General features: G+C 34.4%; 1 protein-coding gene across 1 annotated transcript; it reads right to left on the reverse strand.

The window, feature by feature from the left end:
- Positions 1-280: 280 nt before the first annotated feature.
- On the reverse strand, positions 281-16,710 carry Caspase-12 (caspase-12). The gene is made up of 11 exons (XM_004874015.4): positions 16,433-16,710; positions 14,847-15,095; positions 13,648-13,710; positions 13,390-13,467; positions 9,963-10,057; positions 9,380-9,553; positions 8,282-8,516; positions 7,476-7,634; positions 4,466-4,575; positions 3,475-3,593; positions 281-737 (listed from the first exon to the last, which is right to left on the reverse strand). The coding sequence occupies exons 1-10, from the start codon at positions 16,437-16,439 to the stop codon at positions 3,495-3,497; spliced, it is 1,269 nt and encodes a 422-aa protein (XP_004874072.1). The 5' UTR covers positions 16,440-16,710; the 3' UTR covers positions 281-737; positions 3,475-3,494.
- Between the last annotated feature and the right edge of the window lie 9,272 nt (positions 16,711-25,982).

A 25,982-nucleotide genomic window follows, 5' to 3' on the forward strand; every position in this document is an offset into this window, starting at 1 on the left:
TTGTAATCACTAGTTGAAATTAGGTCTCTTGGTAATATAACTGTATCAGTACTCAAAATACAATAATTAACATTTTGACTTCTTTTGTTCTACAACAAGACCCAGGGGAATGGGGAAAAAATAAGAACCAAGATGGATTATGTAAAGGTGCAAATTTCCAATGATGAATCTCATTATATTGTATACTTTAAATGTACCAATAAAATTAATTAAAAAATAGCAATGTAAACATATTTTATTATTATGAAGATGAACTTAAACAATAGAACACACTCTAATGTTGAAATACTGAAAGTATTTTTATTTAAATAATAAAGAATGACCAGTCTTATTGTCATACTTGGCTATTATATCTAGAGATGTGATAAATATAAAAATTCACAAAAGGAAATAAACGCTGTGAATACTGGCCAGAAAGAATCAAATCTATAATTTGTTGAACCTTATGCAGACAGGAACAGGATCTAGGGATAGAGGGAGAGGGTAAAGAAAAGAAGAAAAAGAGAAGTAAAAAGGATTAAGAGGTGATACATACATATACCAACTCCCCACAATGAATATATTCATTATGTATCATAAACATGCATTAGTAAAAAAAATAAAAATCTAAGGAAAAATTGTCTAGATCAGTGGATGTTCAGTGAAGCTGGTGAATGCAAGATCTTTTACATTTAAGCATCAAGGGAGGTTGCCATTTCCTTTTCTTCGCAGCAGCTGCAGCAATACTCAGTTGGAAACTATGAAGGAAAAGAAATCTTATTCAAATAGGGGCAAAATTCAATATATTTAGTAATATCTTTAGTCAGAAATTTGAGGAGGTTATTCAAAGAAAAATATAAACTTTAAAAATAAAGACTATGTAACAAAGAATTCTTAAACTGAAGTTCTACATAATCAAATATACACATTTAAATCCCATTAAAACTTTATTTCAGTTGTCAGAATTTTCAAGATTATTCTAAATTTCACCTGGAAGCATATACAATACTAACGTAACTAAGGAGGTTATAAACAAGGTAGGGTTAATAAAGATGATCAAACAATAATAATTCACGTTGTGATATGTAATAAGCCCTGAAAAACAAATTGATGCATGGAATCTGATGATTTCTGCCATAAACAGTTGCCCACTATGTGACAGGCACTGCTTATAGGGAGCACTAATTGCACATAGTACTGCACCTGCTCAATAAGTCAGGTGTCAGTCCACCCACTTAATATCTGGACAATGGTGTCAGAGAAGTCCAATAATTTATTAAAAGTGCCACAATTAATAACTTTTAAATGCAAGACTTAAAAGAACTCATTATGTATTGGTAATTTTATTCAGAGGGAATGGTTATCTCATTTTCTCTTTTCTAGACTAGATTTGAAGATTCTGTACCTGACTTTTTTTTCTTACCTTGGATAAATATGAGATTACCTGTTGCATATATCAAAATCTTTTCTTTTAAAGAAAAGTGGGTTTTTAAGGATTAAAATAGTCCCTAAAGTAAATGCCAAGCCGAGTGTCTTTCTTTTACAGTCCCCCAAAAGAGCTCATAGTAGACTCTAAATTCAAATGACAATGTCAATATTGTAGAAACAAGAAATATGATAAAAAGTGTTATATCTTTAATGATTAGCAATTCATTTAAAGTAAATGTTTTTGTCCCACAATTCATACCAAATAGATTTACTAGAGAACAATCAATTCTTATAGTTTACAGAAAAATAAGATATTTTAAAATATCTTTAATTTAAAAATTAAAGGTGGTAAGGCAATATTTAAGTTTAAAAACAGAAGGACATGTAAATGGATTCCATTACTAAAAACTTTAATATTCTTTATGTTATATAATATCCACAAAATTTAAGATGAAAAACTAAGTAAAATGTTTGCAGAAATATGACTGTGAGCCAATATGATTATTACATATAAAGGACTTATACAAATTTGTAAAAAATACACACAAACCTGGAAATAAAAGAGAACATATGAATTAATAATTCACACAAATTCTAGCTGATAAAAACATTAGAAAGTCTAATGATGTTATTTAAAAAGTTATGCCAATGAATTTTCTTGTTTTAAATCTATTCAATTAGCTTTAAAAAGAAACATGTATCTGCTTATTAGTAATTAGATTGCTTGTTTGCATATAATTTGGCATAAAGATCTGACAAAAAGTTATCCAAAGTTATAAAAGTATTTAGATATGTATCCAATAAGATAATTTTATGGAATGTATTCAAAGAAAATAAACTTATTTCTGGACTGAAGTAAAAAAAAAAATTCATCGTCACATGGGTGTAGGAAATAAATATTGAAAACAGCATCTGCAAATAGTGTGAAGGTAAAATGGTATTATTCTATATGTCTAATATGTATTATAAATAAAAATCAAATTTAGGGACTATTTTATTGCAATTAATAATGGTTTGAAAAAATAAGGAAAAATACACAAAATTGTGACTATAAAAGTAAATGAACTATATAAAAATAAGTTGAGTTCTTCCCAAAGAGATTTTCAGAAAAGGAAAAATTAACTATATAAAAACAATTTGAGTTTTTAACAAGTTTTCAAAAAGGTCAGTTAGCAATGATTATTTCTTCACTAAAAGCTTCCTTTAACGGGTTTAATACCTGAATTTTATATCTAAATTTAGTATGACTTTCTTTCATGGTGAAATGAGGCAGGCGGTGGCACCACTGAACTAAATCTCTGTTGTTTTGTGGTAAAACGAGACAATAAGTTTTTTAAAATGCATGTTATGCATTAATTCAGTGATAGTGTGATAATGACTTTACTCTGGTATTTGTGAAAAGTTATCAGTTGATAAGTTTTGTATAAAATATTCCTGATCAAAATTTGATCTTTAAAATAATTGATTCATAGAGACCCCAATGGCTTCGTTTACCTTGAAAAAATAGAATATGGATATCCAGACTATTACAGTTAAGGTATCAATGGAACTAATTTCTGCAGTTAGAAATTTCTTTACAAAAGAGATGTGGTCCTGCCAATGGCAGGGACTGATGCACCTTGCTTCAGTATAGTGGCAGCAGCTTCTCAGTTCATGCTGTGGTATAGGTCAGCCTCATTATAAACAAGGAAGATGTGACTCAGCAAAACTGACTTTTGGTGAGGAGTCCAAAAACGAACTGCATATAGCACTTCCAATTTTTCCATTTTGTGTATTTCTCAGAACCAACCGTTCTTTACAGTGACTGAGTGGTTCTTCGAAAAAAAAAATTTTTACATGAAGTTTTTTTCAGCTGGTCACTACTAGACTAATCACTTCTCATACAACTATTATAGCACAGTTGAGGGCAAATAAATCCAGGGATTCACCAGAGGCCCTTAAGAAAATGTAAAAATGACCCTCAGTAACAAGTAAATAGTGTTTATTTATTGTTCTTTATTCTTATCCAGTCATTCTGTACAGACTCTGAGCAGGGAGAACCCGAATTCACATCATAGATATGTTTACCTGAGAGGCTTTCACGTGTTTTAATTCCCAGGGAAGAGGTAGAAATATCGTGTCATGGATACTCTTTCAATTGTAGGCATCTGTGTCAGTATAGTTGGGGTCTCAAATGAATGTTGAACCTGAAATAGTGAAAAAAAGTATTTAAAACTTTAAAAAAAGGAAATCCAGTCTTCAATCCTAACAGTGAAAAATACCATAGTGTGTTTTAAAACTTTTGATAGATAACTGGAAAAGAAGATGTGTTTTTTTTTTAATAAAATGGAGTACTACTCAGCCATAAAAAAACTAGAGTCATTTATACCTAAGTGGATGCACATTGAGGCCATACTCTTAAGTGAAATAAACAGGACAAACATGTGTAAATACCAAATAGTTTCTCTGGTGTGAAAAACTAAAAGTGTAAATAAGGATCAAAATGTATAATTGATATTGTGAAATAGGAAAAAGAGACCTAAACGAGTAGGAGGAGTGGGAGGGGTAGGTGAAGGAAAAGAAGGGAAAAGAAAAAATATGAGAAAAGGAAAAAATGGAAACAAAGTTTTTGTAAGTAGGGAAGGGTGGAGGGGATGAAGGGAGGGTAGGGGAATGGGGAAAAAATAAGAACCAAGATACATCATGTAAAGGTACAAGATCTCAATGATGAATGTAAGTGTATTGTATACTTAAAATACACCAATAAACTTGATGAAAAAAAAAACTGTTGATAGGCAGTGTAAAGATATTTTTAGCTTTTCCTTGGATATGGTACAGACACAAATGAACTAGAACCCTTAAAATAATTTTCCTGGGTGAGAAATACTATGACAATCAGATGTTATTAGAAAAATCAAACTGGTTCTATGTGAAATTATTAAACACTTCCTATTTAAGTAAGCATGAAGTAAAGGATGTAGCATCAGGAAGACAATACTTTAGTAGTTTTAAAAATGGTCTGCAAATGATTCTTTAAAATTTTTAAGGTGGACGAAGGAAAAGAAAAGAAAACCCCTACCATTCGAAAAATTTCCTCCAAATGATGACTCCAGCAGTATTCTTTGATGAAGTAGATGAGTTGAGAAATGAAGAGAGAGCCAGTAGTGTCTAGTATCCAAGAAACATTATCTGAAATAAACGTATGAAAACCGTGAGGGAATGTAGCTTTTGTAGAAGCATGGAAGTCTATTGAGACAAAAGCTTTGAGACAAAGTATAATTTGATGCTTTGGAAAAGAGAAAGTGATAAACTTGGTAAAACTATGACCTCAGGTTTCTATAGATAAAACCTTCATGGACCCTCAAACATTAATCTTCTAGGCTTTCTTAGTAGGCAAGGCCAAAGTTATAGCCGGTAGGGTTGTGTATAGTAGAAAAGAGCACTGAGTCCTACCAGCACTAGCTGCATAATAGAAAAAAAAAAAGAATCAAAGTCGCTGTTCCTTGATTCTTGGGCTTCTCTTCATCTTGACTTGTTTCTACTGCATAAAAACCTTTTGAAAGACTATTTCTTCTTACTATTCCAAGGTGTTTAAATTTCTATTATTATTTAAAATAAAAGATAATATTCCCCTAACCACCATTTATCTACAAATATCCCCCTATTTCTCCTTCCCTTTTATACTCGTTTTTCAAATATATCTATACTGTCCATGTGCATTTCCTCCCATTCTGTTCATTTCTGTCTGTCTTCTTCCACCTACTCCACACACCAGCTTTACAAAACAGGCCTTTTCCAAGGTCATCTGTGACCTCCAAATCACTAAATCTCATGGTTGTTCATCAGATCTCACCTTTGCTTGAAATGATATTCACATCAGAATCCAAAGTCCAAAAAAGTCTTTATTGCTGTTTCTGAAAATACATACTCCTAGTTTTCTTTCTTATTCTCTGACCCTACTTGATGAGTTCAACTTTCTAGCTAATTCTTCCATTTCTGATCTTGAGCTCTAGAGTTCTTCAAGTCTCAGGCTAGGATTCATCTTACATTATTCTCAATTCTTAGATAATTTCATCCATTCTTAGTTTATTAAATGTGATTAGCCCACTGTCTCCCAAAATTCAATCTCAAAGTAGATCTCTTTTCTGAGACACACAATTATGAAACACTTTATTCTTTATTTTGGCTTCATACATGCTACAGCCATCTCAAAGCTTTTTGTAAGATTTCTGTTTAAATGAGTATATACAATCGTCTACTTGTAAACTAAGTCATCTCTGTCCTCTCTTTCTATTTACTACCATATCCAATAAACCACCATTATTAATGTTATATATGAATTTCCTTTTATATTTAACAATTTACCTCATTCTCCAACTATTGTTATCATCTCTGACTGGCAATATTACAATAAAATTTAGCCTGTTTTTCTATATCTACTTTTTCTATACTGTAATTCACTTCCACAGATTCTTCCAGAGAGCTCATTTAAAAATGAAAATGATCTTACTATATCATTTCTTAAATCCCACCAAAATTTTCTGTTACTGTTAGTATAAAAAGTCATACAAGGCCTCCAGTTTTCTGGCTCCCATCTCTTTCTCTGGTTTCCCTACTGTTCCTGTTCCTTAGATCTGGGCTCTGACCACCCTGGACCTCTTCTCCAAGATCTTGTATTTCTCAGGTCTTCTATTCACAGTGTTTTTCCTGGTCAGGATATTTCTTTTATCATTAATGCAATTTTTAAAATCTTATAAATCTAGACACAAGTATTTATTGAAAGCACTAATCACAGTTGACAGTCTTTGTTCATTTCTGTTTTGATGTGTCTGTGTTTTTTACCAATTAATTTTTGCCTCTCTAGCCCTATTATAAACTCCATCAGTGTCAGTAATCCTCTCTGTTTTAATTGTGTAGCATGTGCCTTGCACTTAGCCTGTTCCCACCATGTGATTATACACATAGAAAAGAAATACAAGAATTTTTCATATTAGATTTTATTTTCTCAATGAAATTAAATAATTTTTCTGAGTATGCATCAGGCCTCATATGACTTTTCAGCTTAGTTTACCAGCTAAAATCAAAGAACTCTTCCTTTAAATAAAATCTTATTAAAAATACAATATATAAAACAAATAGTAAAAAACAAAACAAATAGTAGTCATACAGTTCTGTGTGTTACTCTTCACATGATCAGGTGGGCACTTTTTGCATGGCCTTTTTCCTATTCCCCCAATTAGACTCAGAGTCCAGTAATCCTTACCCCTTCACATGTGGCCATGCACAACAACGTGGGTTTCACAATGGAGATTTTTAAAAGGCAGAGTCTCAAGACCCACTCCAGACATACTGCATCAGAAATCTACATTTAAAGAGATCCTTAATGGATTATTAAGCTTATAGTTACTGAGTCACAGCACTTAGAACTACAAACTGTGTGTACTTGGTTTTAAAAATTGCCTTATCTAAATTCTTGATAGAACAATATTGTGAAGGGCTGTTAAAAGTTTTTTTTCTGTGAGGTGAACCAGGGATAAGCAAGATTATTCTCTATGTCTATGATCTACCTATACCATCTACTATGACTTTCCTCTCAAAGAAGATTGGACTTTCATTCATTGGGTATATTAACCTGTAGGTAGGTATTTTAATATCATTTTCCTCAGAAGAGTTTCAAACAACAGACCAAGAGGTAGGAGTCTGTGAGGAGCGGGCCTAATAGTTTCACTAGTTGGGTTGTTTAATTGCTATTAGGTAATTGGGTGAGCCAAATCATGGGAAAATGATGCATTTCGGTGTCATTCCTGTATTTGAAGAACAAATCAAAACAGCTTTTACTTTTGAACTCTTTTAAGAGTTTTAACTATTTTTTGAAACTCTTTTAAGTCTAGACTTTCACTGAAGTCCTACTTACATTGAAAGTTTCCTTCTAAATCAAGTTTTATGGTTCTCAGTATTTTAAATCTGTCCTTCAATTAGAATATCTAATTAAGTAGAGTACAAATATTCAATAATAAGACATGATCACAGCCAAGCATGCCATATAGAAACTAGTATATTTGAAGAGTCTCCTCTGTGAAGTCACTTACGCGGAGTGGAAGATTTGAAAGCAATGAAATCCTTTTCGACATGGGTCATTGTGACAGCATCACTCCGTCCATAATATCCGTAATACTGCATAGGAAGACCATGTGTGTCTGCCATGGCTTCACCCCTCTCAGTGGTCACCCAGACGATTCCATCACCACCTGAGAAAGACATCACATCTAATGAAATATGTGATATTATGTGACATTTACATACACACAGTGTAATTCTCATCATTATGCCTTACTTTAGTACATTTTATCATGGTATTTATTAAAATATAAGTATCTTAAGGTCCCAATCCCCGGTACCTACATTATCTGTCTATCTATCTATCTATCTATCTATCTATCTATCTATCTATCTAGATATCTATCTATCTAGATATATATAGATATATGTATACACATATATGTATGTGTATATATATGTATGTATATATATTTAAGTACACCAGTGAGGTACTTTTTCTAGTAGTAAGACACACATATATGTGTAAGACATATATATGTGTATATACATATAGTAGTAAGACATATATATGTGTGTTTGTGTATATATACACATATATGTGTGTGTGTGTCTCACTCCAAAGAAAGTACCTCACTGGTTTGAAATAATCCTAGTCCCAAACGATTGAGACATTTCTTATTATGCTAGGCTACTTATTATTTTTTAACCTGTCTGGGCTGGATTTAAGCAGAATATTAACCTGTTGCTTCGCTCACCCATCTCTGGGAAAATTAATGTTAGAAACCAGTCTTAGATAACTGTAAGGCCACTCCCTGGGGTTCTAACTCAGACTCACTGCCTCGGCAGGCCTGCATGATGATAATTTTGGGTTTGTTTCTCAGATTCTTGCAATTATGGTTGTTGAAAATCGTAAAGATGGTGTCATCACGAAGAATATCTGGCTCTTTATCACTGTGTTTTGTCCCACAAATTCCATCCAGGATGCCATGTGACATAAACACTAGGAATGTGCTATCTGATGACTGGTGGTCTTCATGGTCAGCAAACAGCCTTAGCTCTGTTTCCATTCCCTGAAAAGATCCAGAGTCATTTTGGAGAAACTTTCCATATATAGTTTATATGCACATAGGAGACAGATTTCACAAAAATGAATAAGAACTAAAGAATTAGCTGATTTTGACTGAATGGAATTATAAGAGCAATAGTATTGTGGTACAAATTCAGACAATGTAGGTATACAGGGTATAAAAGTTAGTAGCGTTTTTATATACCATCTACTCCAGAGTTTCTTTAGTAGAACTTCAAGTTTCTGAAGAAACTGAGAGATAGGATATAATGAGGCTAAGTGAGATGACTAGTTTCCTACAGGCTCAATTTATTTTCATTTGTATTACAATGGGATTGCTATAGGTTTTCATAAAAAAAAGGAAAGACAGGCAGACAGAGACTTTTCCATTGACAAAAATTAAAAGTACCAAATTTCTTCATCATGGAATAGCTGAATGTTAGGTTTAAAATTATTTGTCTAAAGCTTCCCAGGGTACTGTGACAGAATCAGAATCACAACTACTTTACATATCTTTACAGTTAGACACATGAATTTGGCATTATTAGGACTCACAAGTCCATTTAGTAAATATCAGCTAGTTTCAAAGCTCACATTTTGTGTCTTATGAAGACCATCAACTAATAGATACCTCGCAGATTGAAATTTCTGAAATACCTAACATTTCTAGTGAAATATTCCTCTACAGAAATTGTCTAAATATTTGCTATGAGATTGTACACTGAAGAAGTCTGAGATCCAGGGGGTCCCATTCTGGAGCAAAAAAATTCCTATACTATGATATATTTTGTTCTTTCCGTTGCCCAGGAAGAGGCTGAAAATTGTGTAAGAAGGAAAGAAGCTTATTCTACTTTTTAGAACTGTTACCTGAGCAGTTAGGTTCTCTTTTACAACCACTGAATATCCAAGGTCTTCAAGGAGGTCTTGCATTCTCAAAAGGTCAACATCAGCACCATGTCGATTAGAAAGAGAGTCAAATTTTTTGTTGCAGATGATGAGGGCTAGGCGGGTTCGGCCTTCCTTCTCCATTACGGGATATATCTGTAATTAGTAGAGAGAGAACGACTTAACCCAGGTCCTTCCATTCTGCCACCAAAGTTCAAACAAAACAAGCCAGTATAATTATAAAATAGATGACAGAAAGATTGGCAATGAAATATACCCTCATGAGAAGAAAAACAAAGCACCAAAGTGAAAACACATGCTAGGTCTGAGTATTCATTCTCTGTAAGAACTTGGTTTGGGTTAGGTGGTAGAGACTAGTAGAGAGTGTGTTTCAGCATGAGATATAAGAAATGGGGAATCCAATGTGAAGACCACTTTACTAGATGTAACCAATGCCCTTTGTCTTGATTTTAAGATGTTTTTACAAGATCTAAAACATTCATTGTCTCCCCAGTGTCTTGCTTGAATTCACAATATTCTGTCTCCCAATTCCAAACCATATCACCTTATCTGACTTTTCTGTCTTCAGCTTATGAAAATGATCACGAGGGCAAAGCTTCAATGTATCATTGGACTGGGCACCATGGGTTTCCGGAAGAACTAAAAGAGAAACAGAAAAAAAAAAAAAAAAAACTCATTAAGTAATAACATATATTGCCTTGTCATCAGGTAAATCTATTCTCATTTGTCAGGAATGCTTACTACAATTCCACTTAAAAGTAAAATAAAATAATAAAATCCTTTCTTATTTAACTAAAACAAAAGTTTTGAGAACTCTCCTCCCCCTTCCTTTCTTTTCTGCTTATTACTGACAACACTATAAATTTCTATGTTTATCTAGTGGTCACAGCATTGACTAGTCTTACTAATCCAATCCTACAGAGTCACATAAATATAGAATCTAAAATTTTAAAAGAAGATTAATGTTCATGTAGCTTAGTCAAATCACTTTTCAAATGTTTGAACTCCATTTCAAATATCTGTTTCCTTATTAACACTCTGAGCTCTATTTACAATATCCCTAGACAGGTAACCTACACTATTCTACACCATTCTTGACAATTCTGTATCATAAAATATGTACCCTCTAGGAAATTATATGCATTAATCACAATGTGACCATTCAGAATACATCAAATCCCTTTCCTAATGACAGCTCAAAAATACTTTCATGTGTTCAATATGTCTTTTTTCTGTTTGCATTTTTTTTTTTTTTTGGTGCTGGGGATCGAACTTGGGTCCTTGCGCTTGCGCAGCAGGCGGCGAAATCACTGAGCTAAATCCCCGGCCCTCTGTTTCCATTCTTAAATGTGAATGTCCCATATAAGTAGTAATTTGCATTGTGTTTTAATTGTGATTAGTGTACTGTAAAGTAATTAGGACAAGATAATGTCTTTCATTTCTGTATTCTCAGTATCTAAAATGATTATCTGGGAAGATTAGAAGTTTGTAGCTCTTCATTACTGAAGAGCTTCAAATACTTGAAAATATCTCTGTTTTGTTATTGTTTTTCTTTAAAGTACCAAACCCTCTGTTCCCTATAATATTTTTGCATGTGTTATTTTATCTTGGTAATCAAAAAAATCTATCTATTTACCTACAAGTTTACCCACTTATTTTATTTTCCATTCTACTGCAAAGATATGTTTTTCCTTCTAAGGTCAACTGCTGTCCTCATGCTGTGAATTTCATCCAGCCTAGCCCACAAGGATTCTGTTCAGATATTTATTCATCCCCTTTCTACATTATCAATTTTGCCCTTTCTTTGCACTGTTATCCCCATTGACATATCAGCATAACTTAACATTAAGCTTCTTTTTAAGAAAATTTCTCTTGGCCTTGTTTCTTCTCCAACTATTTTTACATTTCTCTGCTTCACTTCCCAGCACAATTCCATAAGGCATTATCTATTCTCATCATTTTTTTAATGTTTTCCTTCTGTGCAATTCAATCTGTCTGCTATCCTCATCACTTAAATGAAATACTTTTTAGGAAAGCTACCACCTATCATTTGTTGTTCATTAACCATTTTACATGGGAAAATACATCCCCTTTCTTGATCAGTGTTTTTTAGGTTTCTGTAACGCTGTGATTTTCAGCCATTCTTCCTAAAGCCGTGTTCATTGATGCTTCTTTCTCTTTGCTATAACTCCAAAATTTGGGTTGCTCTACTTTGGGATCTCTGATATTGTCTATCAATGTTTTTTTCCCCTGAGTTGGCATCTTCCATTGTTATAATTTAATACCCTCTGTACACTAATGATTTCAAGATTCATTCCCATCCCTGATTTCTCTGTGAACTCTGCAGTTGAACATCCACCTGCATATTCATTCTCTGCCCTTGGAGATAACACATGTTTCAGCTACACATGTACAAAGGAAGTCACTGATTTTTTCTTCCTTTACAAATCTGTCTTTCCTGTGCACTACGAGTTTTCTCTAACTCAGTAGATTGTACCACTCCCACAGCTGGCAAACCAAAACAAGAATTTGAGTCCTTCCTTTCTTATTCTGTACTCAAACTACTAGTAAATTAAACACTTGCTATGATCTTTATAATTATAACCTCAATCTCAAAGTTGTTATCTCTTAAAATTTATTTTAACTAATATATGAAAACATAACATTTTATTGAATATATATTTTAATACATGTATACATTGTGTAATGCTTAAATCTAAATAAAACAAAACCTTCTAAGATTTTCTATTGCAAATAACATCCCAAATCCTTCGTCATTGGCAAAACAGCCTATACAGAAGGTCTCAGATCTATTTTATAGCTCCACCAATCAAACTTTTCCTAATTTCCTATTTTACACCTAGATTGGCCATCCCTTTTAACCTCCTACAGATAAGGCCCCTTCTGTTCCCCTTTTTACTTAGAGTTTGGCACAACCTCTTCCGCATCACTCAGTACCTCCTGATAAATAGCCACCTGCACCACTTTCTTTCCCCTGAGCCTCCTCACTCTCCACCTGCATACACTATCTCTTTCTCTGGAGTATCTGATCCTCTATTCTTGTACACATACTCTGAAAATACAGTTTTTTACAGTTATTATATATCTACCCTTAATACCAGAAAGATCTTGATTTTCCTTATTTACTGCCATGTAAACCTAGCACTGAGTGTAGCAATTTGAGTTTTTGATTACTGTGTGCTGAATACAGACAACCATGAAAAAATTCCCATGTTTTATTACTTTGTAAATTTCTTCAGAATTTATGAAATAATGGTATTCAGGAAATAATAATATTATAACCCCCTTCTTGATACTAGTATTCTTTAATATACCTCAATAATTAAGCAATTTAGTTTATTACTCTATGTGTCCCTCATAGTGAGCTTTGTAAATGCTTTTTATAATCATATCCCTATCCTATTTTTCACAGTTAATAGTTTCTTGTATCTTTATTTTTTATTTATTTAAAGGTATTACTAATCTCATTAAAATGTGAGTTTCTTCTCACTAATCTACACCATATCTACTGTTCTAGTATATAAACACCAGAGCACATGGCTAGTGGTTGTGTAGATAGCTTTCTTGACTGCTACTCAAGTTCTTTGTGGAGTTTCCATGATTTCATAAAGGCTTTTTAAAATCCGCTTAGCTCACATAATGTCATTATGTGTCTTGGGATACACATTCCCTATCAGCTTTAGAACTGATGCCTGGGCCATATCAGCATTCTCCTCCATTTCTTTACTTTCACTTTTTTTTTTTTCTGGATTCTAAGAAATAAAGAGCAGGGAACTAAATAGTAACCATATTTTTGAGGAACATTCTTAGAGGCAGAAGTGAGGGAAACCTATATTGTCTGAACCTCAATTCAGTGGTCATTTCACCATCATGAAGAGCCCCGTAAAGCTACCTCACCCTAAACTTATGCCCAAGGGTTCCCGTAAAGCATTGGATTTGCTAGTGGTTACCTGTTGGAGAGATAGCCAATGACTCAGCTGATATAGCATTTTCTTCATCTCTACTTTCTTTACTTTCATTTTCAGATGCTGAAATAGAAATGAACAAAACACTAAAAATCAGTGCTATGTAGTACTCTGAAAGTTATTTCCAATGATAAAAATCGATTAAGACAACAAGTTTTCTAGGTTTTACTGAGATACTTTCTCATGAGAATTAAATTCTGAAAGTTTTTGCTTGTTGTCTGGGGTTTGGAGGCAATTAGTTACCTATCAAAGAGGAGGAGGATGTAGAACTTTTTTCAGATTCATCATCACTTTCAGCATGAAATTCTGAAATAATATGAAAAATGGATTTGTCAGCAGTACTAGATTTCTAGAACATATACATGTCAAACTGTCTCCATTGCACTGCTAAGTAAATGAACACGCCTAGCATAGGACTCCTCTGTGAAGCATGAAGATTTGGTCAGTTTTCCAATTCCACATGTTTCAGAGGTTGTTTTCCAGTGGAAAAGGGGGCAGAGTTTCTGTGAAACAAAGAGGAACTCATTTAGCTTCCTGGTTATATAGTTAAAAGAATAATAAAAATTTTTAGTCAAGTCTTGTTGGTGGTAGGATTTACTATTCTCTGAAAGAGATGTATGTCTGTAGAAAAGTTAGGTAATCTTTGAACAACAACAAAATTATTTCTAAAGGAATACTATAAAAATTTAGATATACTCATTTCTATATTATACTTTAGATTGGGGTCCGTGAACAATAACCTGGAAGCCAAAATAAACAATAAAGTTTTATTGAAATGCTTCAACACTCATGGCATATTCTATTGATGCTCTTATGCCACAATAGCAGATCTTGGTCATGAAGGAGACCACTAACAACAAAGCTTAAAATATTTTCTATTTTTTTGGAAAAGTTGTGTCATCCTACATTCTATCTAGAAGCAAACAATAACTTAAATTCTGTGTCTTCTTCTAACTAATAGAAATCCAAATTTCCAGAATTTTCTTCCAGGACCTATGACACAAAAGATGGTGAGTTTTTCTCCACTGAAGCATCTCTGAATTCTAAACAGCCTTTCATTCACTTACCAGTTTTTTCTGAGCACCTATTGTGAGTCAGACGCCATTTATAATGTGTTTAGGATGTATTCATGAAAAATATAAGGCAAAGATCCCTGTATTTTGGAGCTTATATTTTACAAGAAGATAATTATATAATGAATACATAAATTTTATGGTATACTTAAGGGTGATAATTGTTAAAGGGAAAGGGAAATGTGCAACAGTATAAAATATTGGTGTAGGTCAGGGTCCAATGTGCTATTAGAATAAATAATGAAGCAAAAATTTCCTATTGATGGGAACAGTTTATTCTGTGCCTGTAAGTGGGAGAATAAAACCAGAAAGTACACAAGAACAGTAGAGAAAGAAAGAGTTATTAGGCCTTTGACTGAAACTACTTACTTAATCTCAGTTGTTTCTTGGAACTTGTGAAGTGGTTGGCAAATAGTTTGCCTGCCTTTTCAGTTTTTTCTATGATATCCTCAACCAGGTTTTCAGTGTTGTTCACAATGAGGCTTACATCTTTCTTTAGTTTGCGCAATTCCTTTTTGTTTAATACATCTTTTCCAAAGTCATCAAAAATTCCCTCAAACAGGTTCTTGACAACAGATTTTATATTATCGAGTGGTTCTTCATCAAGTGGTCCCTTAGCTGTGAGAATGATAGATATTAGATAGGGACAGAACCTTAGACATTCAATTCCAGGCCAGTGATTCTCAATTTTTTTTTTCATGATTCTTGATGACTTTAATGCCAAACACCATTTAATGTAAAAAAAAAAAAAAAAAAAAATATATATATATATATATATATATATATATATCTCAAACATGCCAAAACTAGCAATTATTTAAAATTATAATCCTTTGAGAAACATCTACTCAGGAGTATCTTTTTTTTTTGGTACTGGGGATCAAATTCAAGACCTTGCACTTGTGAGGCAGGTGGCAGAACCACAGAGCTAAATCCCAGGCAGAAGTATCATTTTTATGTAACTCGTCTGATTCTCAAATTTTAATGTGCATTAATAATCACCTGGAAAACTTGATAAGAAGAGCTTTCTCTATCACATTTCCCCAAATTCTTATTTGATAGATCAGGATAAGTCCCATAAACTTTCAATTCAAACAATTTTCCTTCTCTTTTTTGTTTGTTTGTTTTTGAGATAAGGTCTTGCTTTGCAGGGCAGGCTGGCTTTGGACTCACTATGTAGTCCATGCTGGCCTCAAACTTTAGGTGATCCTCCTGCCTCAGCTTTCAGAGTCCTGGGATTACAGGCATGTGGTGCTATGCCCAGGCTAACCTCCTCTGTTTTCCAAATTGAGAATCTGAGGTTCAGAGAAGGGAATTAAGTTCAAAAAACAACTTAAGGGTAGCTGATGGGTTCATTCTTTTTAGCATCCATGATCCTTTTACTTTCTTTTTTTTCTTAATATAGTAATAAACTTAAGACATAATATCCATCATGTGTAGCCATAAAACATAAAGATATCACATCTGTAAAATAATATTTTCTTTTATTTCTATTGTTATGGCTGACAGACATTCCTGTGCTCAGAGATTAAGAACACAAACTGTAGCTCATTTGCTTGCTGCTGAAAATGAAAGCAAATACAGAGAGTGGAAATAAGGAAGAAATGTAAGTTACTATGTTCAGCTTCATGGCCTCTCACCATAAGAATGGGTGAGAGTTTCAGGACAATATGTGTCAAAAGAAAAGCCTTACATCACAGAAAAATTTAAGGGACTTACATCTGGATTATTTACATTTACCTTTCTTTTAAGAAGCTGTAAAATATAAACTGGAATACTTTGTTCACAAAGCCCCTGATGCGCCCCAAGCTTTCATAACTCTTTTTGTCCCCACTCCCCAGACAAAAACACTTTTCTATGTGGTAAATCTCTCTCTCTGCCTCATTCTTTTTTCTGAGCTGAGGTCTAACTCCCTAAAACACAGCCATAAACGGAGAAAAAGTGAAGCTACTCACCGGCCATGGCTGTCCAAGCTCTCTGGGCAGGAAAAACAATGAAAGCGAAAGCACTCAAAAGCCTTTTTCCTTTCCTGTTAACAAATAGCGTGTTGATGCAACCTAAATGGGAAACTCCAGCTTCTCAAATTCTCTGTTTTCCAGGATAAAATCAGGCATCGTTTTCTATACGTAACTTTCCTAGTGGATATAGCAAAGTTACCAGAACGAACACATACACATTCATACACAGACCACAAGTGCCGGTGTTCGGTGTTCAGTTTGTGTTTTAGTTTACTATTAATAAATTTGACTAAGCCTCTATTTGTCTCAGTGCCACTCCCAGCTTTGACGTAGTCAGGACTCCTCACTTCACTGATGGCTTCTCAACCTAGGTCACATGGATTTTCTAAAGATCAGGGCAAAGAAAGACTGACTCAGCACTGTGAAAAATATTATACTCCTACCACTGTTACTGTTTATTTGTCAATTCTATGGGTCTTGTTTATTTATTAGATTGTGTGCATTTTTGTGTTAAATGTGGAAGAAAATCTTTTACTTAAACGAATTATAGATGTATGCCATTAAAATTAAGTTATGGCAAAGTTTATAAAGTACAGGAAGTTCACTTAGTTTCTTTAATTTTAAAGTACCGAGTAACCACAATTATATGTTTAGTTGGTATCTTTGTGAATTTTTTCTAATCTGTTGTGAAACACTTAATACAATACTGATTTTATTGATGAACATAATCATTGATCTCCTTATATTCATGCCCTTTCCTTTAACTCTGAGCTGGCCTCATGATTTGGTTTTAGCCAATATGACTCCTAAGGGACTTTGTACCATTCTGAGCCCTGCCATATGAAACTTTATATATTTTTTCCTCTTGGACACAGTAAACTCTGTGCAAACAAATCTGGCCCAGTTGGCTGGGAGATAAAAGCTATCACTTGGAAATGAACCCAGTTGTCCCAGCCAAGTTGTCCTAGACCAGTCTTAAGCCCAGTGCTTTCCAAATATGGAAAACCTCAGCCTTTTTAGTAGAAATTCCTAACTGCAGTCGATCCATTCTGCCAGTCTGTTTCTTTTGATTGGTGAATGGAGACCCTTTACTTTGCTAGTTTGATATGTATTGACTTATGCTTGTCACGTTATTTTCCTGTTGTTGGTTCCCTTTCTTTTCCCTCTGTTTAATTACTTGCCTTGTCTGGTGGATTCATTCTGTTGGAGTTCATTGAGTTGTAGTCTTCATTATTTCTTTCTAGAATGTCCTTCAGAACATTTTGGAGTACGGGTTTGATGGTCATGAATTTCTTCAGGTGTTCTTTGTCATGAAAGTATCTCATTTCTCCTTCAATTTTGAAAGATAGTTTTGTAAGATACATTAATCTGGGTTGGAGGTTGTGTTTTTTTAGAGCTTGAAATATTTCACTCCAAGCTTTTCTCTATTTAAGAGTTACTGTTGACACATCTGTGATTCTGATGGGTTTGCCTTTATAGGTGATTTGTTTCTTTTCTCTAAAAGCTTTTAACATCCTGCTCTTGTATTCTATTTCTGGAATCTTGACTATTATATGCCTTGGGGTATATTTTTTTTATCATGGCTAATTGGAGTTCTACATGCCTCACTTATCTGTATCTCAAATTCTTTTTCCATGCTTGGGAAGTGTTCTGCCATTACTCTGTCAACAGGTTTTTTTTTAATGTTATTTCCATTATCTGTTGATTTTTCATTGACTCTGATTTATCTTATGTTAGACTTCCTTGCATCATCTAGCAGTTTTTGGATTGATTTTTCATGATCCCATGCTATTTTTTTTTTCTTCTGGAACTGGGGATCGAATTTAGGACCTTGCACTTGCAAGGCAGGCACGGCACCACTAAGCTAAAACCTCAGCCCTGATCCCATTCTATTTTTAAGAAATCTTTCTTTTCGTGATCAATAACTGCAATCATGTTTTCTAGGTCTGATATTCTGTCCTCACCTTGGTTCATTTTGCTGTGTACACTTCAGTAGAATTTTTAATCTCTTTGATATCTGATTGAATCTGTTTCATGGATTCTATTTCTTTCCCATGTTGGACATTTATAGTTTCTATTATTTTCTCTTCTATTTTCTATCTGCATCTTTTCTAGATTCACTAATCATGTCATTCATTATGGTCAACATCTCTGAAGTTATCTAAGAAATTATTTCTGATTTGATTTTTTTCTAGACCCTTATTCATTTGCTTTATTACTTCTGGTGTTACCACTGCAGAGAGGCCAGATGGGTGGCTTTCAAATTGTACCTCATTACCCCCTAGGTTTGCCTTTAGTGAGCTAGAAGTCTGGGGGTGCATCTTGCTTCTAATCTCATTTTATTGTTTTCTTTGCTTAATTTATTTCTTGCATTGATGCTTGTAAATTGTTTATGATAGGTATCTTTTTTCATTAATATTGAGAATTCCTAAGAAATGATTGCTTCTTAGAGAAGTCTTCCAGGTATAGCTGGCTTTTGGGTTTTGAGTCTGTTGCAATATCCTACCTCTTTAATTTATTGGGGATGAGAAATTGCTGCTTATTTGACCAAGCCATCGGTTTTTTGACAATGGCCTATAATATTGTTTATGACCCTCAGGCAATCTTTTTCTTTGAATACGAGAATGAACAATGGATTAGAACAGTTACATCACCTTGGCTAAAGTAGTACAATCAGTAACAAAAATATCATTAAGGAATGGGGATTTAGCTCAGTGGTTGCACCACCTGCCTCTCAAGCGCAAGGACCTGAGTTCAATCCCTGGTACCACAAAAAAAAAAAGCATTAAACACACCATAGAAAATGTCAAACTGTTTGCCACCTTTAACTGTATGAACAAGATTTGCAGTTATATATGTAAAAAATCTAAAACAAACCAGAAAATTGCGTACAGTAAATATCCTACCAATATGATGATTTTACCCTCAAGGTAGAACATTTAAAGAAAGTTAGAGAAAAAATAGAGAATTAAGAAAAGAGAAAGATATTAGAAGCAAGGTTGGAAGACAAAGCTTTGGGAACTGGTGAAGACAGGAGGGAAAGAAGGAAGGAGGAAACAAAAACAACAAAACTAAAATAATAACTAGCAACAATACTCATACTCATCTTAAAACAAGAACAAATAATCAAGAAAAAGAACAAAATAGAAAAAATTTAAAATAATTTTAAAAATAAAAGAAAGGAAGCAAAGCAAAAAAAAAAAAAAATCAAATGTTCGCTTCAATGTCTCTTAAAAAAATCACATGTCTCTGTTGTCACTGGCAGACAGAGGGGGCAGATAGAGCCCAGATCTATGTTGCTAGATCCCAGCAAGTCAGCACCAGAATCATGGTGGTGGTGGATAATACCAGCAAACCTGGGCCTTTAGTTACACTGAAATTCAGGCTGCTTCTGGTTTCTGGTGATGATGATGGCAATTGTTCAGCCCATAACACTCCAAGTTCCTCCTGCTGGCTTGAAATTGGTACTCTGTGTGCTTGAACTCATCTCCCTGATCTCCTGCCTGTTTGAATTTGGCTCCACCTCACCCTGACACTGAGATTTGCTAGATGCAGCCAGCCCGCAGGTGCTCTGAGTTCTGACTTCAGCAATCTCTTTTCCAAAATGGCACAAGCCAATCACCCTCTCCTAGGGGGTGTGTGAACCTTAATAACACACCAGCCACTGCAGTCTGCTGTATCCACTCTGTTCCACTGATGCATTTCTCCATGGAGGCCTCTGGGATGGCCAGTAGTCACTGTGCCTCTGCAGATTTGAGCTGCCCCTCCCACACTGTGAGGTGGGACTCAGAGAGAAAGCAATACTTTTTTCATTTTCCTCTTCTTAACTGTGGCCCTTCTCTTCCCTCTCCCTGTGTGCTCTAATTCTCAATTTAAATCCTTGGGTCCTGGGGACCCACTTCCTTTCTCTGTCTTTTCCCCATGTTGCTGTATTCCAGCATATGGATTCCAGATATCAAAGTGGCTGTTTGTTGCTCACCATTCCATCATCTTCCTGGAAAGTCGTGGAATTTCCCAACAATTATGTTTAGTTTACTTGCACTGGATAGGGCGTATGATTGTTTACCACTGGTATAAACCATGCATCCTATACCTCTGGAAACATCTTCAGAATGGTTATATTTTCTGTTTGAGAACTCACTACCCTTTCAGCCTACACAATGATGACTTGGAGTTTGTCTCTTAGACTACAGCAGTTGTGACTGTAGAGTACATTAAAGATGGTGTCCTAAAGTACTATATCTGGCATTTTGTCACTATGTACTATAGTTTTGTCACTATATCACTGTAGTTCCACAGATTCCATGCAGGATGTCATGAGAAAAAAAGTACTAAGAATTGCTGCCTGACAAACTGTACTCTGATTGGGCAGCAAATTCCCACAGCACTGATGCCATATCCTGGAAAAGCCCAAAGTCTTACTTCAGTAGGACGTGTTTTAAAACCCATTTGACCTCCCAAATTTACTATGAGCAATGCAGGAAAATGTTCTGAACAAGATAAATAGTGGAACCCAATTAGGTTAGTTTTTTTATTTTTTCCTTCTTAACAAGGCAGTGGATAATATGTTTTTGCTCTTGCTAATATACCATAAACTGAGTACTTAATATGTTCTATATTTTCTGTCAGTGCTATTCTTTTTTCTTTCAGTATTTACCCTTTCTCTACTTTCTTCTCTTTTTTTTTTGCTTAAATTCTTTTATTGGTACATTTTAGGTTTACAGTATGTTTACATTTATCATTGGGTGTTTGTACCTGTACGTGATGTATCTTGGTTCTTATTTTTTCCCCATTACCTGTGCGCCCTTCACCCCTCCACCCCTCCCTATTTACATAGACTTCATTTCCATTTTTTTTCTTTTCTCATAATCTTTCCTTCTCTCCTTTCTTAATGACAACATTGTGTTATAAATTAATTTTTTCTCTAAAATCCCTCCCATGTACTTAGAATAAAATGAAACTTATGGCCTGATTGTTTTCCAATTCCCTGCTATTCTTGTTTCTCCTACAAACTGCAGTTATATTGGTTTTCTCTCTGTGTTCTTCCATGACAGTTTTATTCTCAGCTTAGCCTTCTTACTGGGACCACCCTCAATATATTTTCAGGGCATTTCCATCACATCTTTCCAGAACTATCTCATTCCTAGTAGTCATGTTTCAGCAGCTATATTATCTTCTCACAGAATCTTTCTTGGACTGTCTCAACTATTTCTCTCTCTCTCTCTCTCTCTCTCTCTCTCTCTCTCTCTCTCTTCTTCTCTTATTATCTTCATGCTTTTTATTTATATACCACATATTTAAAACTATGCTCTCTTTATATTTTGATTGTCTTTCTCTAACCTACATCAACGCAATATAGGCATTTCCTGTCTCACACACCATATCGAGTGACAGAAAGAGCCCCTGCCATAAAGTAAGAACTAATATTTGTGTCAGGAATACACTCCTAGTTAACATTCACTACTCTGGAATTCTGGGCCTGAATCCCAACATTTCACTCTGGAGATAAGTAAGAAGTAAGAGATAAGGAAGATGTCTATAACTATCAAAATTAATAAACAAATCAGATATTGTACCAAAGATGCATGGACTATGTAAACTTTAGCCTAGTCATTGAGCCTTACCTGAGGAGAGTGCCAGTGCCACTGCAAGATTGCAATCTTCAAAAATGTAATTGACACAAATTTGGCAGGCCTGGAGCCTTTTTTGAATGAGGGCAACCAAACTTGGGCCTTACCCAGTCTCATGTCTAAGCTTCTCCACTTCTTCCTGGTTCAGCCCTCTTCTCTAGTAATTCACCCAGCAAACCATTTATTGTACCTGGGCCCACTGAATGAAAAAACTGCATCCTCTTTTATTTCAGGATTTTGCTTCTTTGGAGCACAGGGATTTCTTAAGTCATGAAAATAGCCTCCTTTCCTCTTGGTTCATCACCAGGAAAAGGCTACTTTTAGATTTAATTAATAAACTATATTTCTGTTCACTTCAGTAATTACTTCTTCTATTGCTATACCACATATGCACATGGAATGGCTTTAAGACTGAAGTTAATATCCCTCTGTTAGTAATTTAAAAGCAGAGATTATCCTTTCATCACCTGCATTTATTTAATTCTGAATAACGAAATAATGAAAGAAAAAAAAACATTTTCCTTGTGACATAGCTTCTGATACTCATTCTGTTCTGATTCTGCTTTCTCTGTCAGACCTTAGACATTTAAGATTTCAAACTGCAAAATGACATCCAGACCTCAGTAAAACCACAGTGCCATTCTAGCCCTTGCCTTTCCTTTCTGATGCCATTCAGAATTTTCTGAACCCTTTTCTTCCTCTTTCTCCTTCCTCCTCCTCAATTCTGTTTACTTGAACATTCACAGAAAGACCCAGGCCCTTTCAAAATGTATTTCCTCCCCAACACATTTCATAATCAGAAACCAACAACCATGGTTTTTATCTCCTATTGTCACATGTGTTTATGAAATGGAAATATGTTCCACTTCTTTTAAAGCAAAGCCTATACACACATTACAAAATAATCACTGCCTATATATTTCCATGCCTTTATTTTCCTAAAGTAATACAAATTTCTGAAGTTTAGAATGTATCTGGGAGTGCACCCTTCCCTTAGAAAATGTTCTTCACTAGTATTTGGAGCACCTCAGGGTAGGAGTGGGTAGGGCTTGGAGAACAAGAAAGTTAATGAGGAAATATTTATACAGTTAAACTCACTCAATAAAAATCTTTCATTCCTTAAGAACTTTGAATCAGAAAAGTAATTTTTCCTCTGGAGAATTTGAACCACTTTTCCCCTTATCCTAACCTGCTGCTCTGCAGAGTCCAAGAGCTGTATGTCCCTGTGAAACAGTTTTGTTTTTAGGAACGGAAACATTTGTTGTTGAAATCAAATGTTTTCTTATGTAGTGCTCTCCCTTTCCAGAAATCTCTCTTGTAAGGGACACTGTATCATAGATACTAAAAGCTCATACTCTACATTCAAATGTTGAACTTAACATTTTGACCTTTTCTTTCTGATCAAGATTTGAACTTACTTTTCTCTGTTTGTCTATGTGTAAAAGAGTTAATTAATAGCACCTTCATAATTTTGAATATAAACCAATGAAAATAATTTATCCAGTGTTCAAGAAGGTGAGGAGGTAGAAAAGTTGAAAGAGGTTTCAGATATATGAAAGATGATATGAAAATGTGTAATATATATTGACTTAAAATCCCATGAACACAGATGGACATGTACAATGTGTGATGAGCAGGATAAATATAAAAAATAATTGTATTATAACAGCTCTGTGAATTAGGCATTGTTATGGGCTAAATTATGTCTTGTAAAAGTATATTGAAATCCTAAAAATGTATATTTAAATTCATATGTTCATATTAGGGTAAGGTGGATCCTTAAATCAATAAGACCGGTATCATTGTTGAGAGAGAGAGAGAGAAAGAGAGAGAGGAGAGAGAAAGAAAGAGATGAGAGAGAGGGAGAGAGAGAGAGAGAGAGAGAGAGAGAGAGAGAGATGGAGACAGAGACAGAGACAGAAGACTGACAGACACTTGAGACACAGATAGACAGGGAGGACAAAATAAGAAGGCACAAATACCTAGAGAACAATGAATAAAGCAGAGGTTGGAGGAATATAGCTGCAAGCAAGAAACACAAACATTGCTGGGACTACTCAGAAGCAAGGAGAGAAGGAACTGTCCTATTGATACCTTGCTTCAAACTTCTGGCTCAGAGACTATGAAAAAATTAATTACTATTTAAGCTTCCCAGAATGTGGTGCTTTGCTATGGCATCCTTAGGAAATGCATATAGGTGTTAATTCTTCCATTGTGTGGATAAGTAAATGAAGTCTTAGTGAGATTAACCACTTAAGGAAGTGGGTGAGGAGCAATGTTAACCTCATAGGTTTACATTCCACTAGTAGTAAATGAGAGAATGTATGAGACACAATAGAAATAAAAAACTGGTGACCTGTAGACTTGATCATGAGCACATATGCACATTTCCTTGATCTTTACAGATTTAACATTTTGATATTGAATTATCTATAAGAAGTAAAAAAAAAAAATCCTGAGACTTTAAACTCTAATTTTGGATAGCAGGCCTGTTCAAATTTCCACATGGTAATAATTACCTGGAATTAAATCCATGCAACTACCTCATGCATTCCTATGCTCTCCCATTTTTCCCGTTTCCACATCCCATGACTTATTTAATATATATTTTCCTTCAGGCTTATAGTGTGTTTACGTTTGTGGCATTTGCTGGAGAGACAAGGGGCCAGATTTTGGACTCAACCAATCTTATTAAGATTATTATTAGTAATTACTCTTGAATACTATTTTTAATCTCAACATTAGTGTAATGACAGGCATCATAACTGTCTGCCTCAATACTCAATCACTTTATTAGAAACAGTTTGCCTTGGAGAAGTTGTCTGATTAATTTTAATGCCTGAAAAACAAAACAACTGTTGAACAGCAGACAGCCAATAATGTTTTTACCTTAATATAATCATTCAATAATCTGTAAGCTAGCAAAATGACAGAAAATTTTTCATAAGAGTGATAAACTGCACCCATTTCAAGGGTGGAAGGAGAATAGAATGCCATGTGTTGATTAACACAATTTAATAAATTTAAATATATGTGATATTACTTTTCACTATAAATTTAGAAGATCTTCATCACATGCCACACTTCCTTAACTCACTTGGTTTTTAGAGCTGCTGTGGTGATGCACTCTCCTCATGTGGCCAGTGTCCCACCCTAGTCATTGAGTGGCAGGTTCTTTCTGCTCTGCAGTCTGAACATCAGTGTGCTCAGGGCTAGGCTTCTGTGTGCATGGGGCACAGAATCTCGGTGTAGGGGAGCCCCTCCTGCTGGTCCCATTTCAATGAATGGATGGTAGTAATCAGTAAATGGCTACCTGTAGTTCCCCACATTTTCCCATGTTCTAGTAAGATAGGTTCTAAATGATAGCAGAGATCTTCTGCAAAGTTTAATAGCAGATATTCAGAAAAGTAATGAATTCATTAATGCAGTTCTTTGAAGGAATATCTTTCTTTCAGTCCAATAACCTTTCTTTCTGCCTAAGCCTCAGACCCCATCTCCGCTTTCAGTTTTATCCAAATTGAGACATCCTCCTCATCAACATTTTATTGAGTACTTTCTTTGTAGGAAGCTCTGCTATTTCTTTTCTACATACTAAATTCTTACTATATTATGAGATTTTTAATATTAATTCTCCTCACTGATAAAATTCCATAGCTAGCAAAGATCAATTATACATAAAAACATACAAGTAGTAGTAAGTGGCATAGGTGGATTTCAATATGCATTCATATTAGTTTAACTTCCCAAATCTAGTCTGAGTGTTAGATTTATTTATTTTTTAATATCCTACATTTCTCAGTAAAGATTTCTTACTGTAACTTATAAAATCTTGAAAATATGTTCCTCATATGTTTTGTCGGACTCATTACTCATTGTTTCCAACAATATCAGTATACTAATTTTAGGCAAACATATTT

This window comes from Heterocephalus glaber, unplaced genomic scaffold, assembly GCF_053883595.1.
Source record: "Heterocephalus glaber isolate CG9 unplaced genomic scaffold, H.glaber_assembly_v1.0 deba00001429, whole genome shotgun sequence".
Classification (NCBI taxonomy): Eukaryota; Metazoa; Chordata; class Mammalia; order Rodentia; family Bathyergidae; genus Heterocephalus; species Heterocephalus glaber.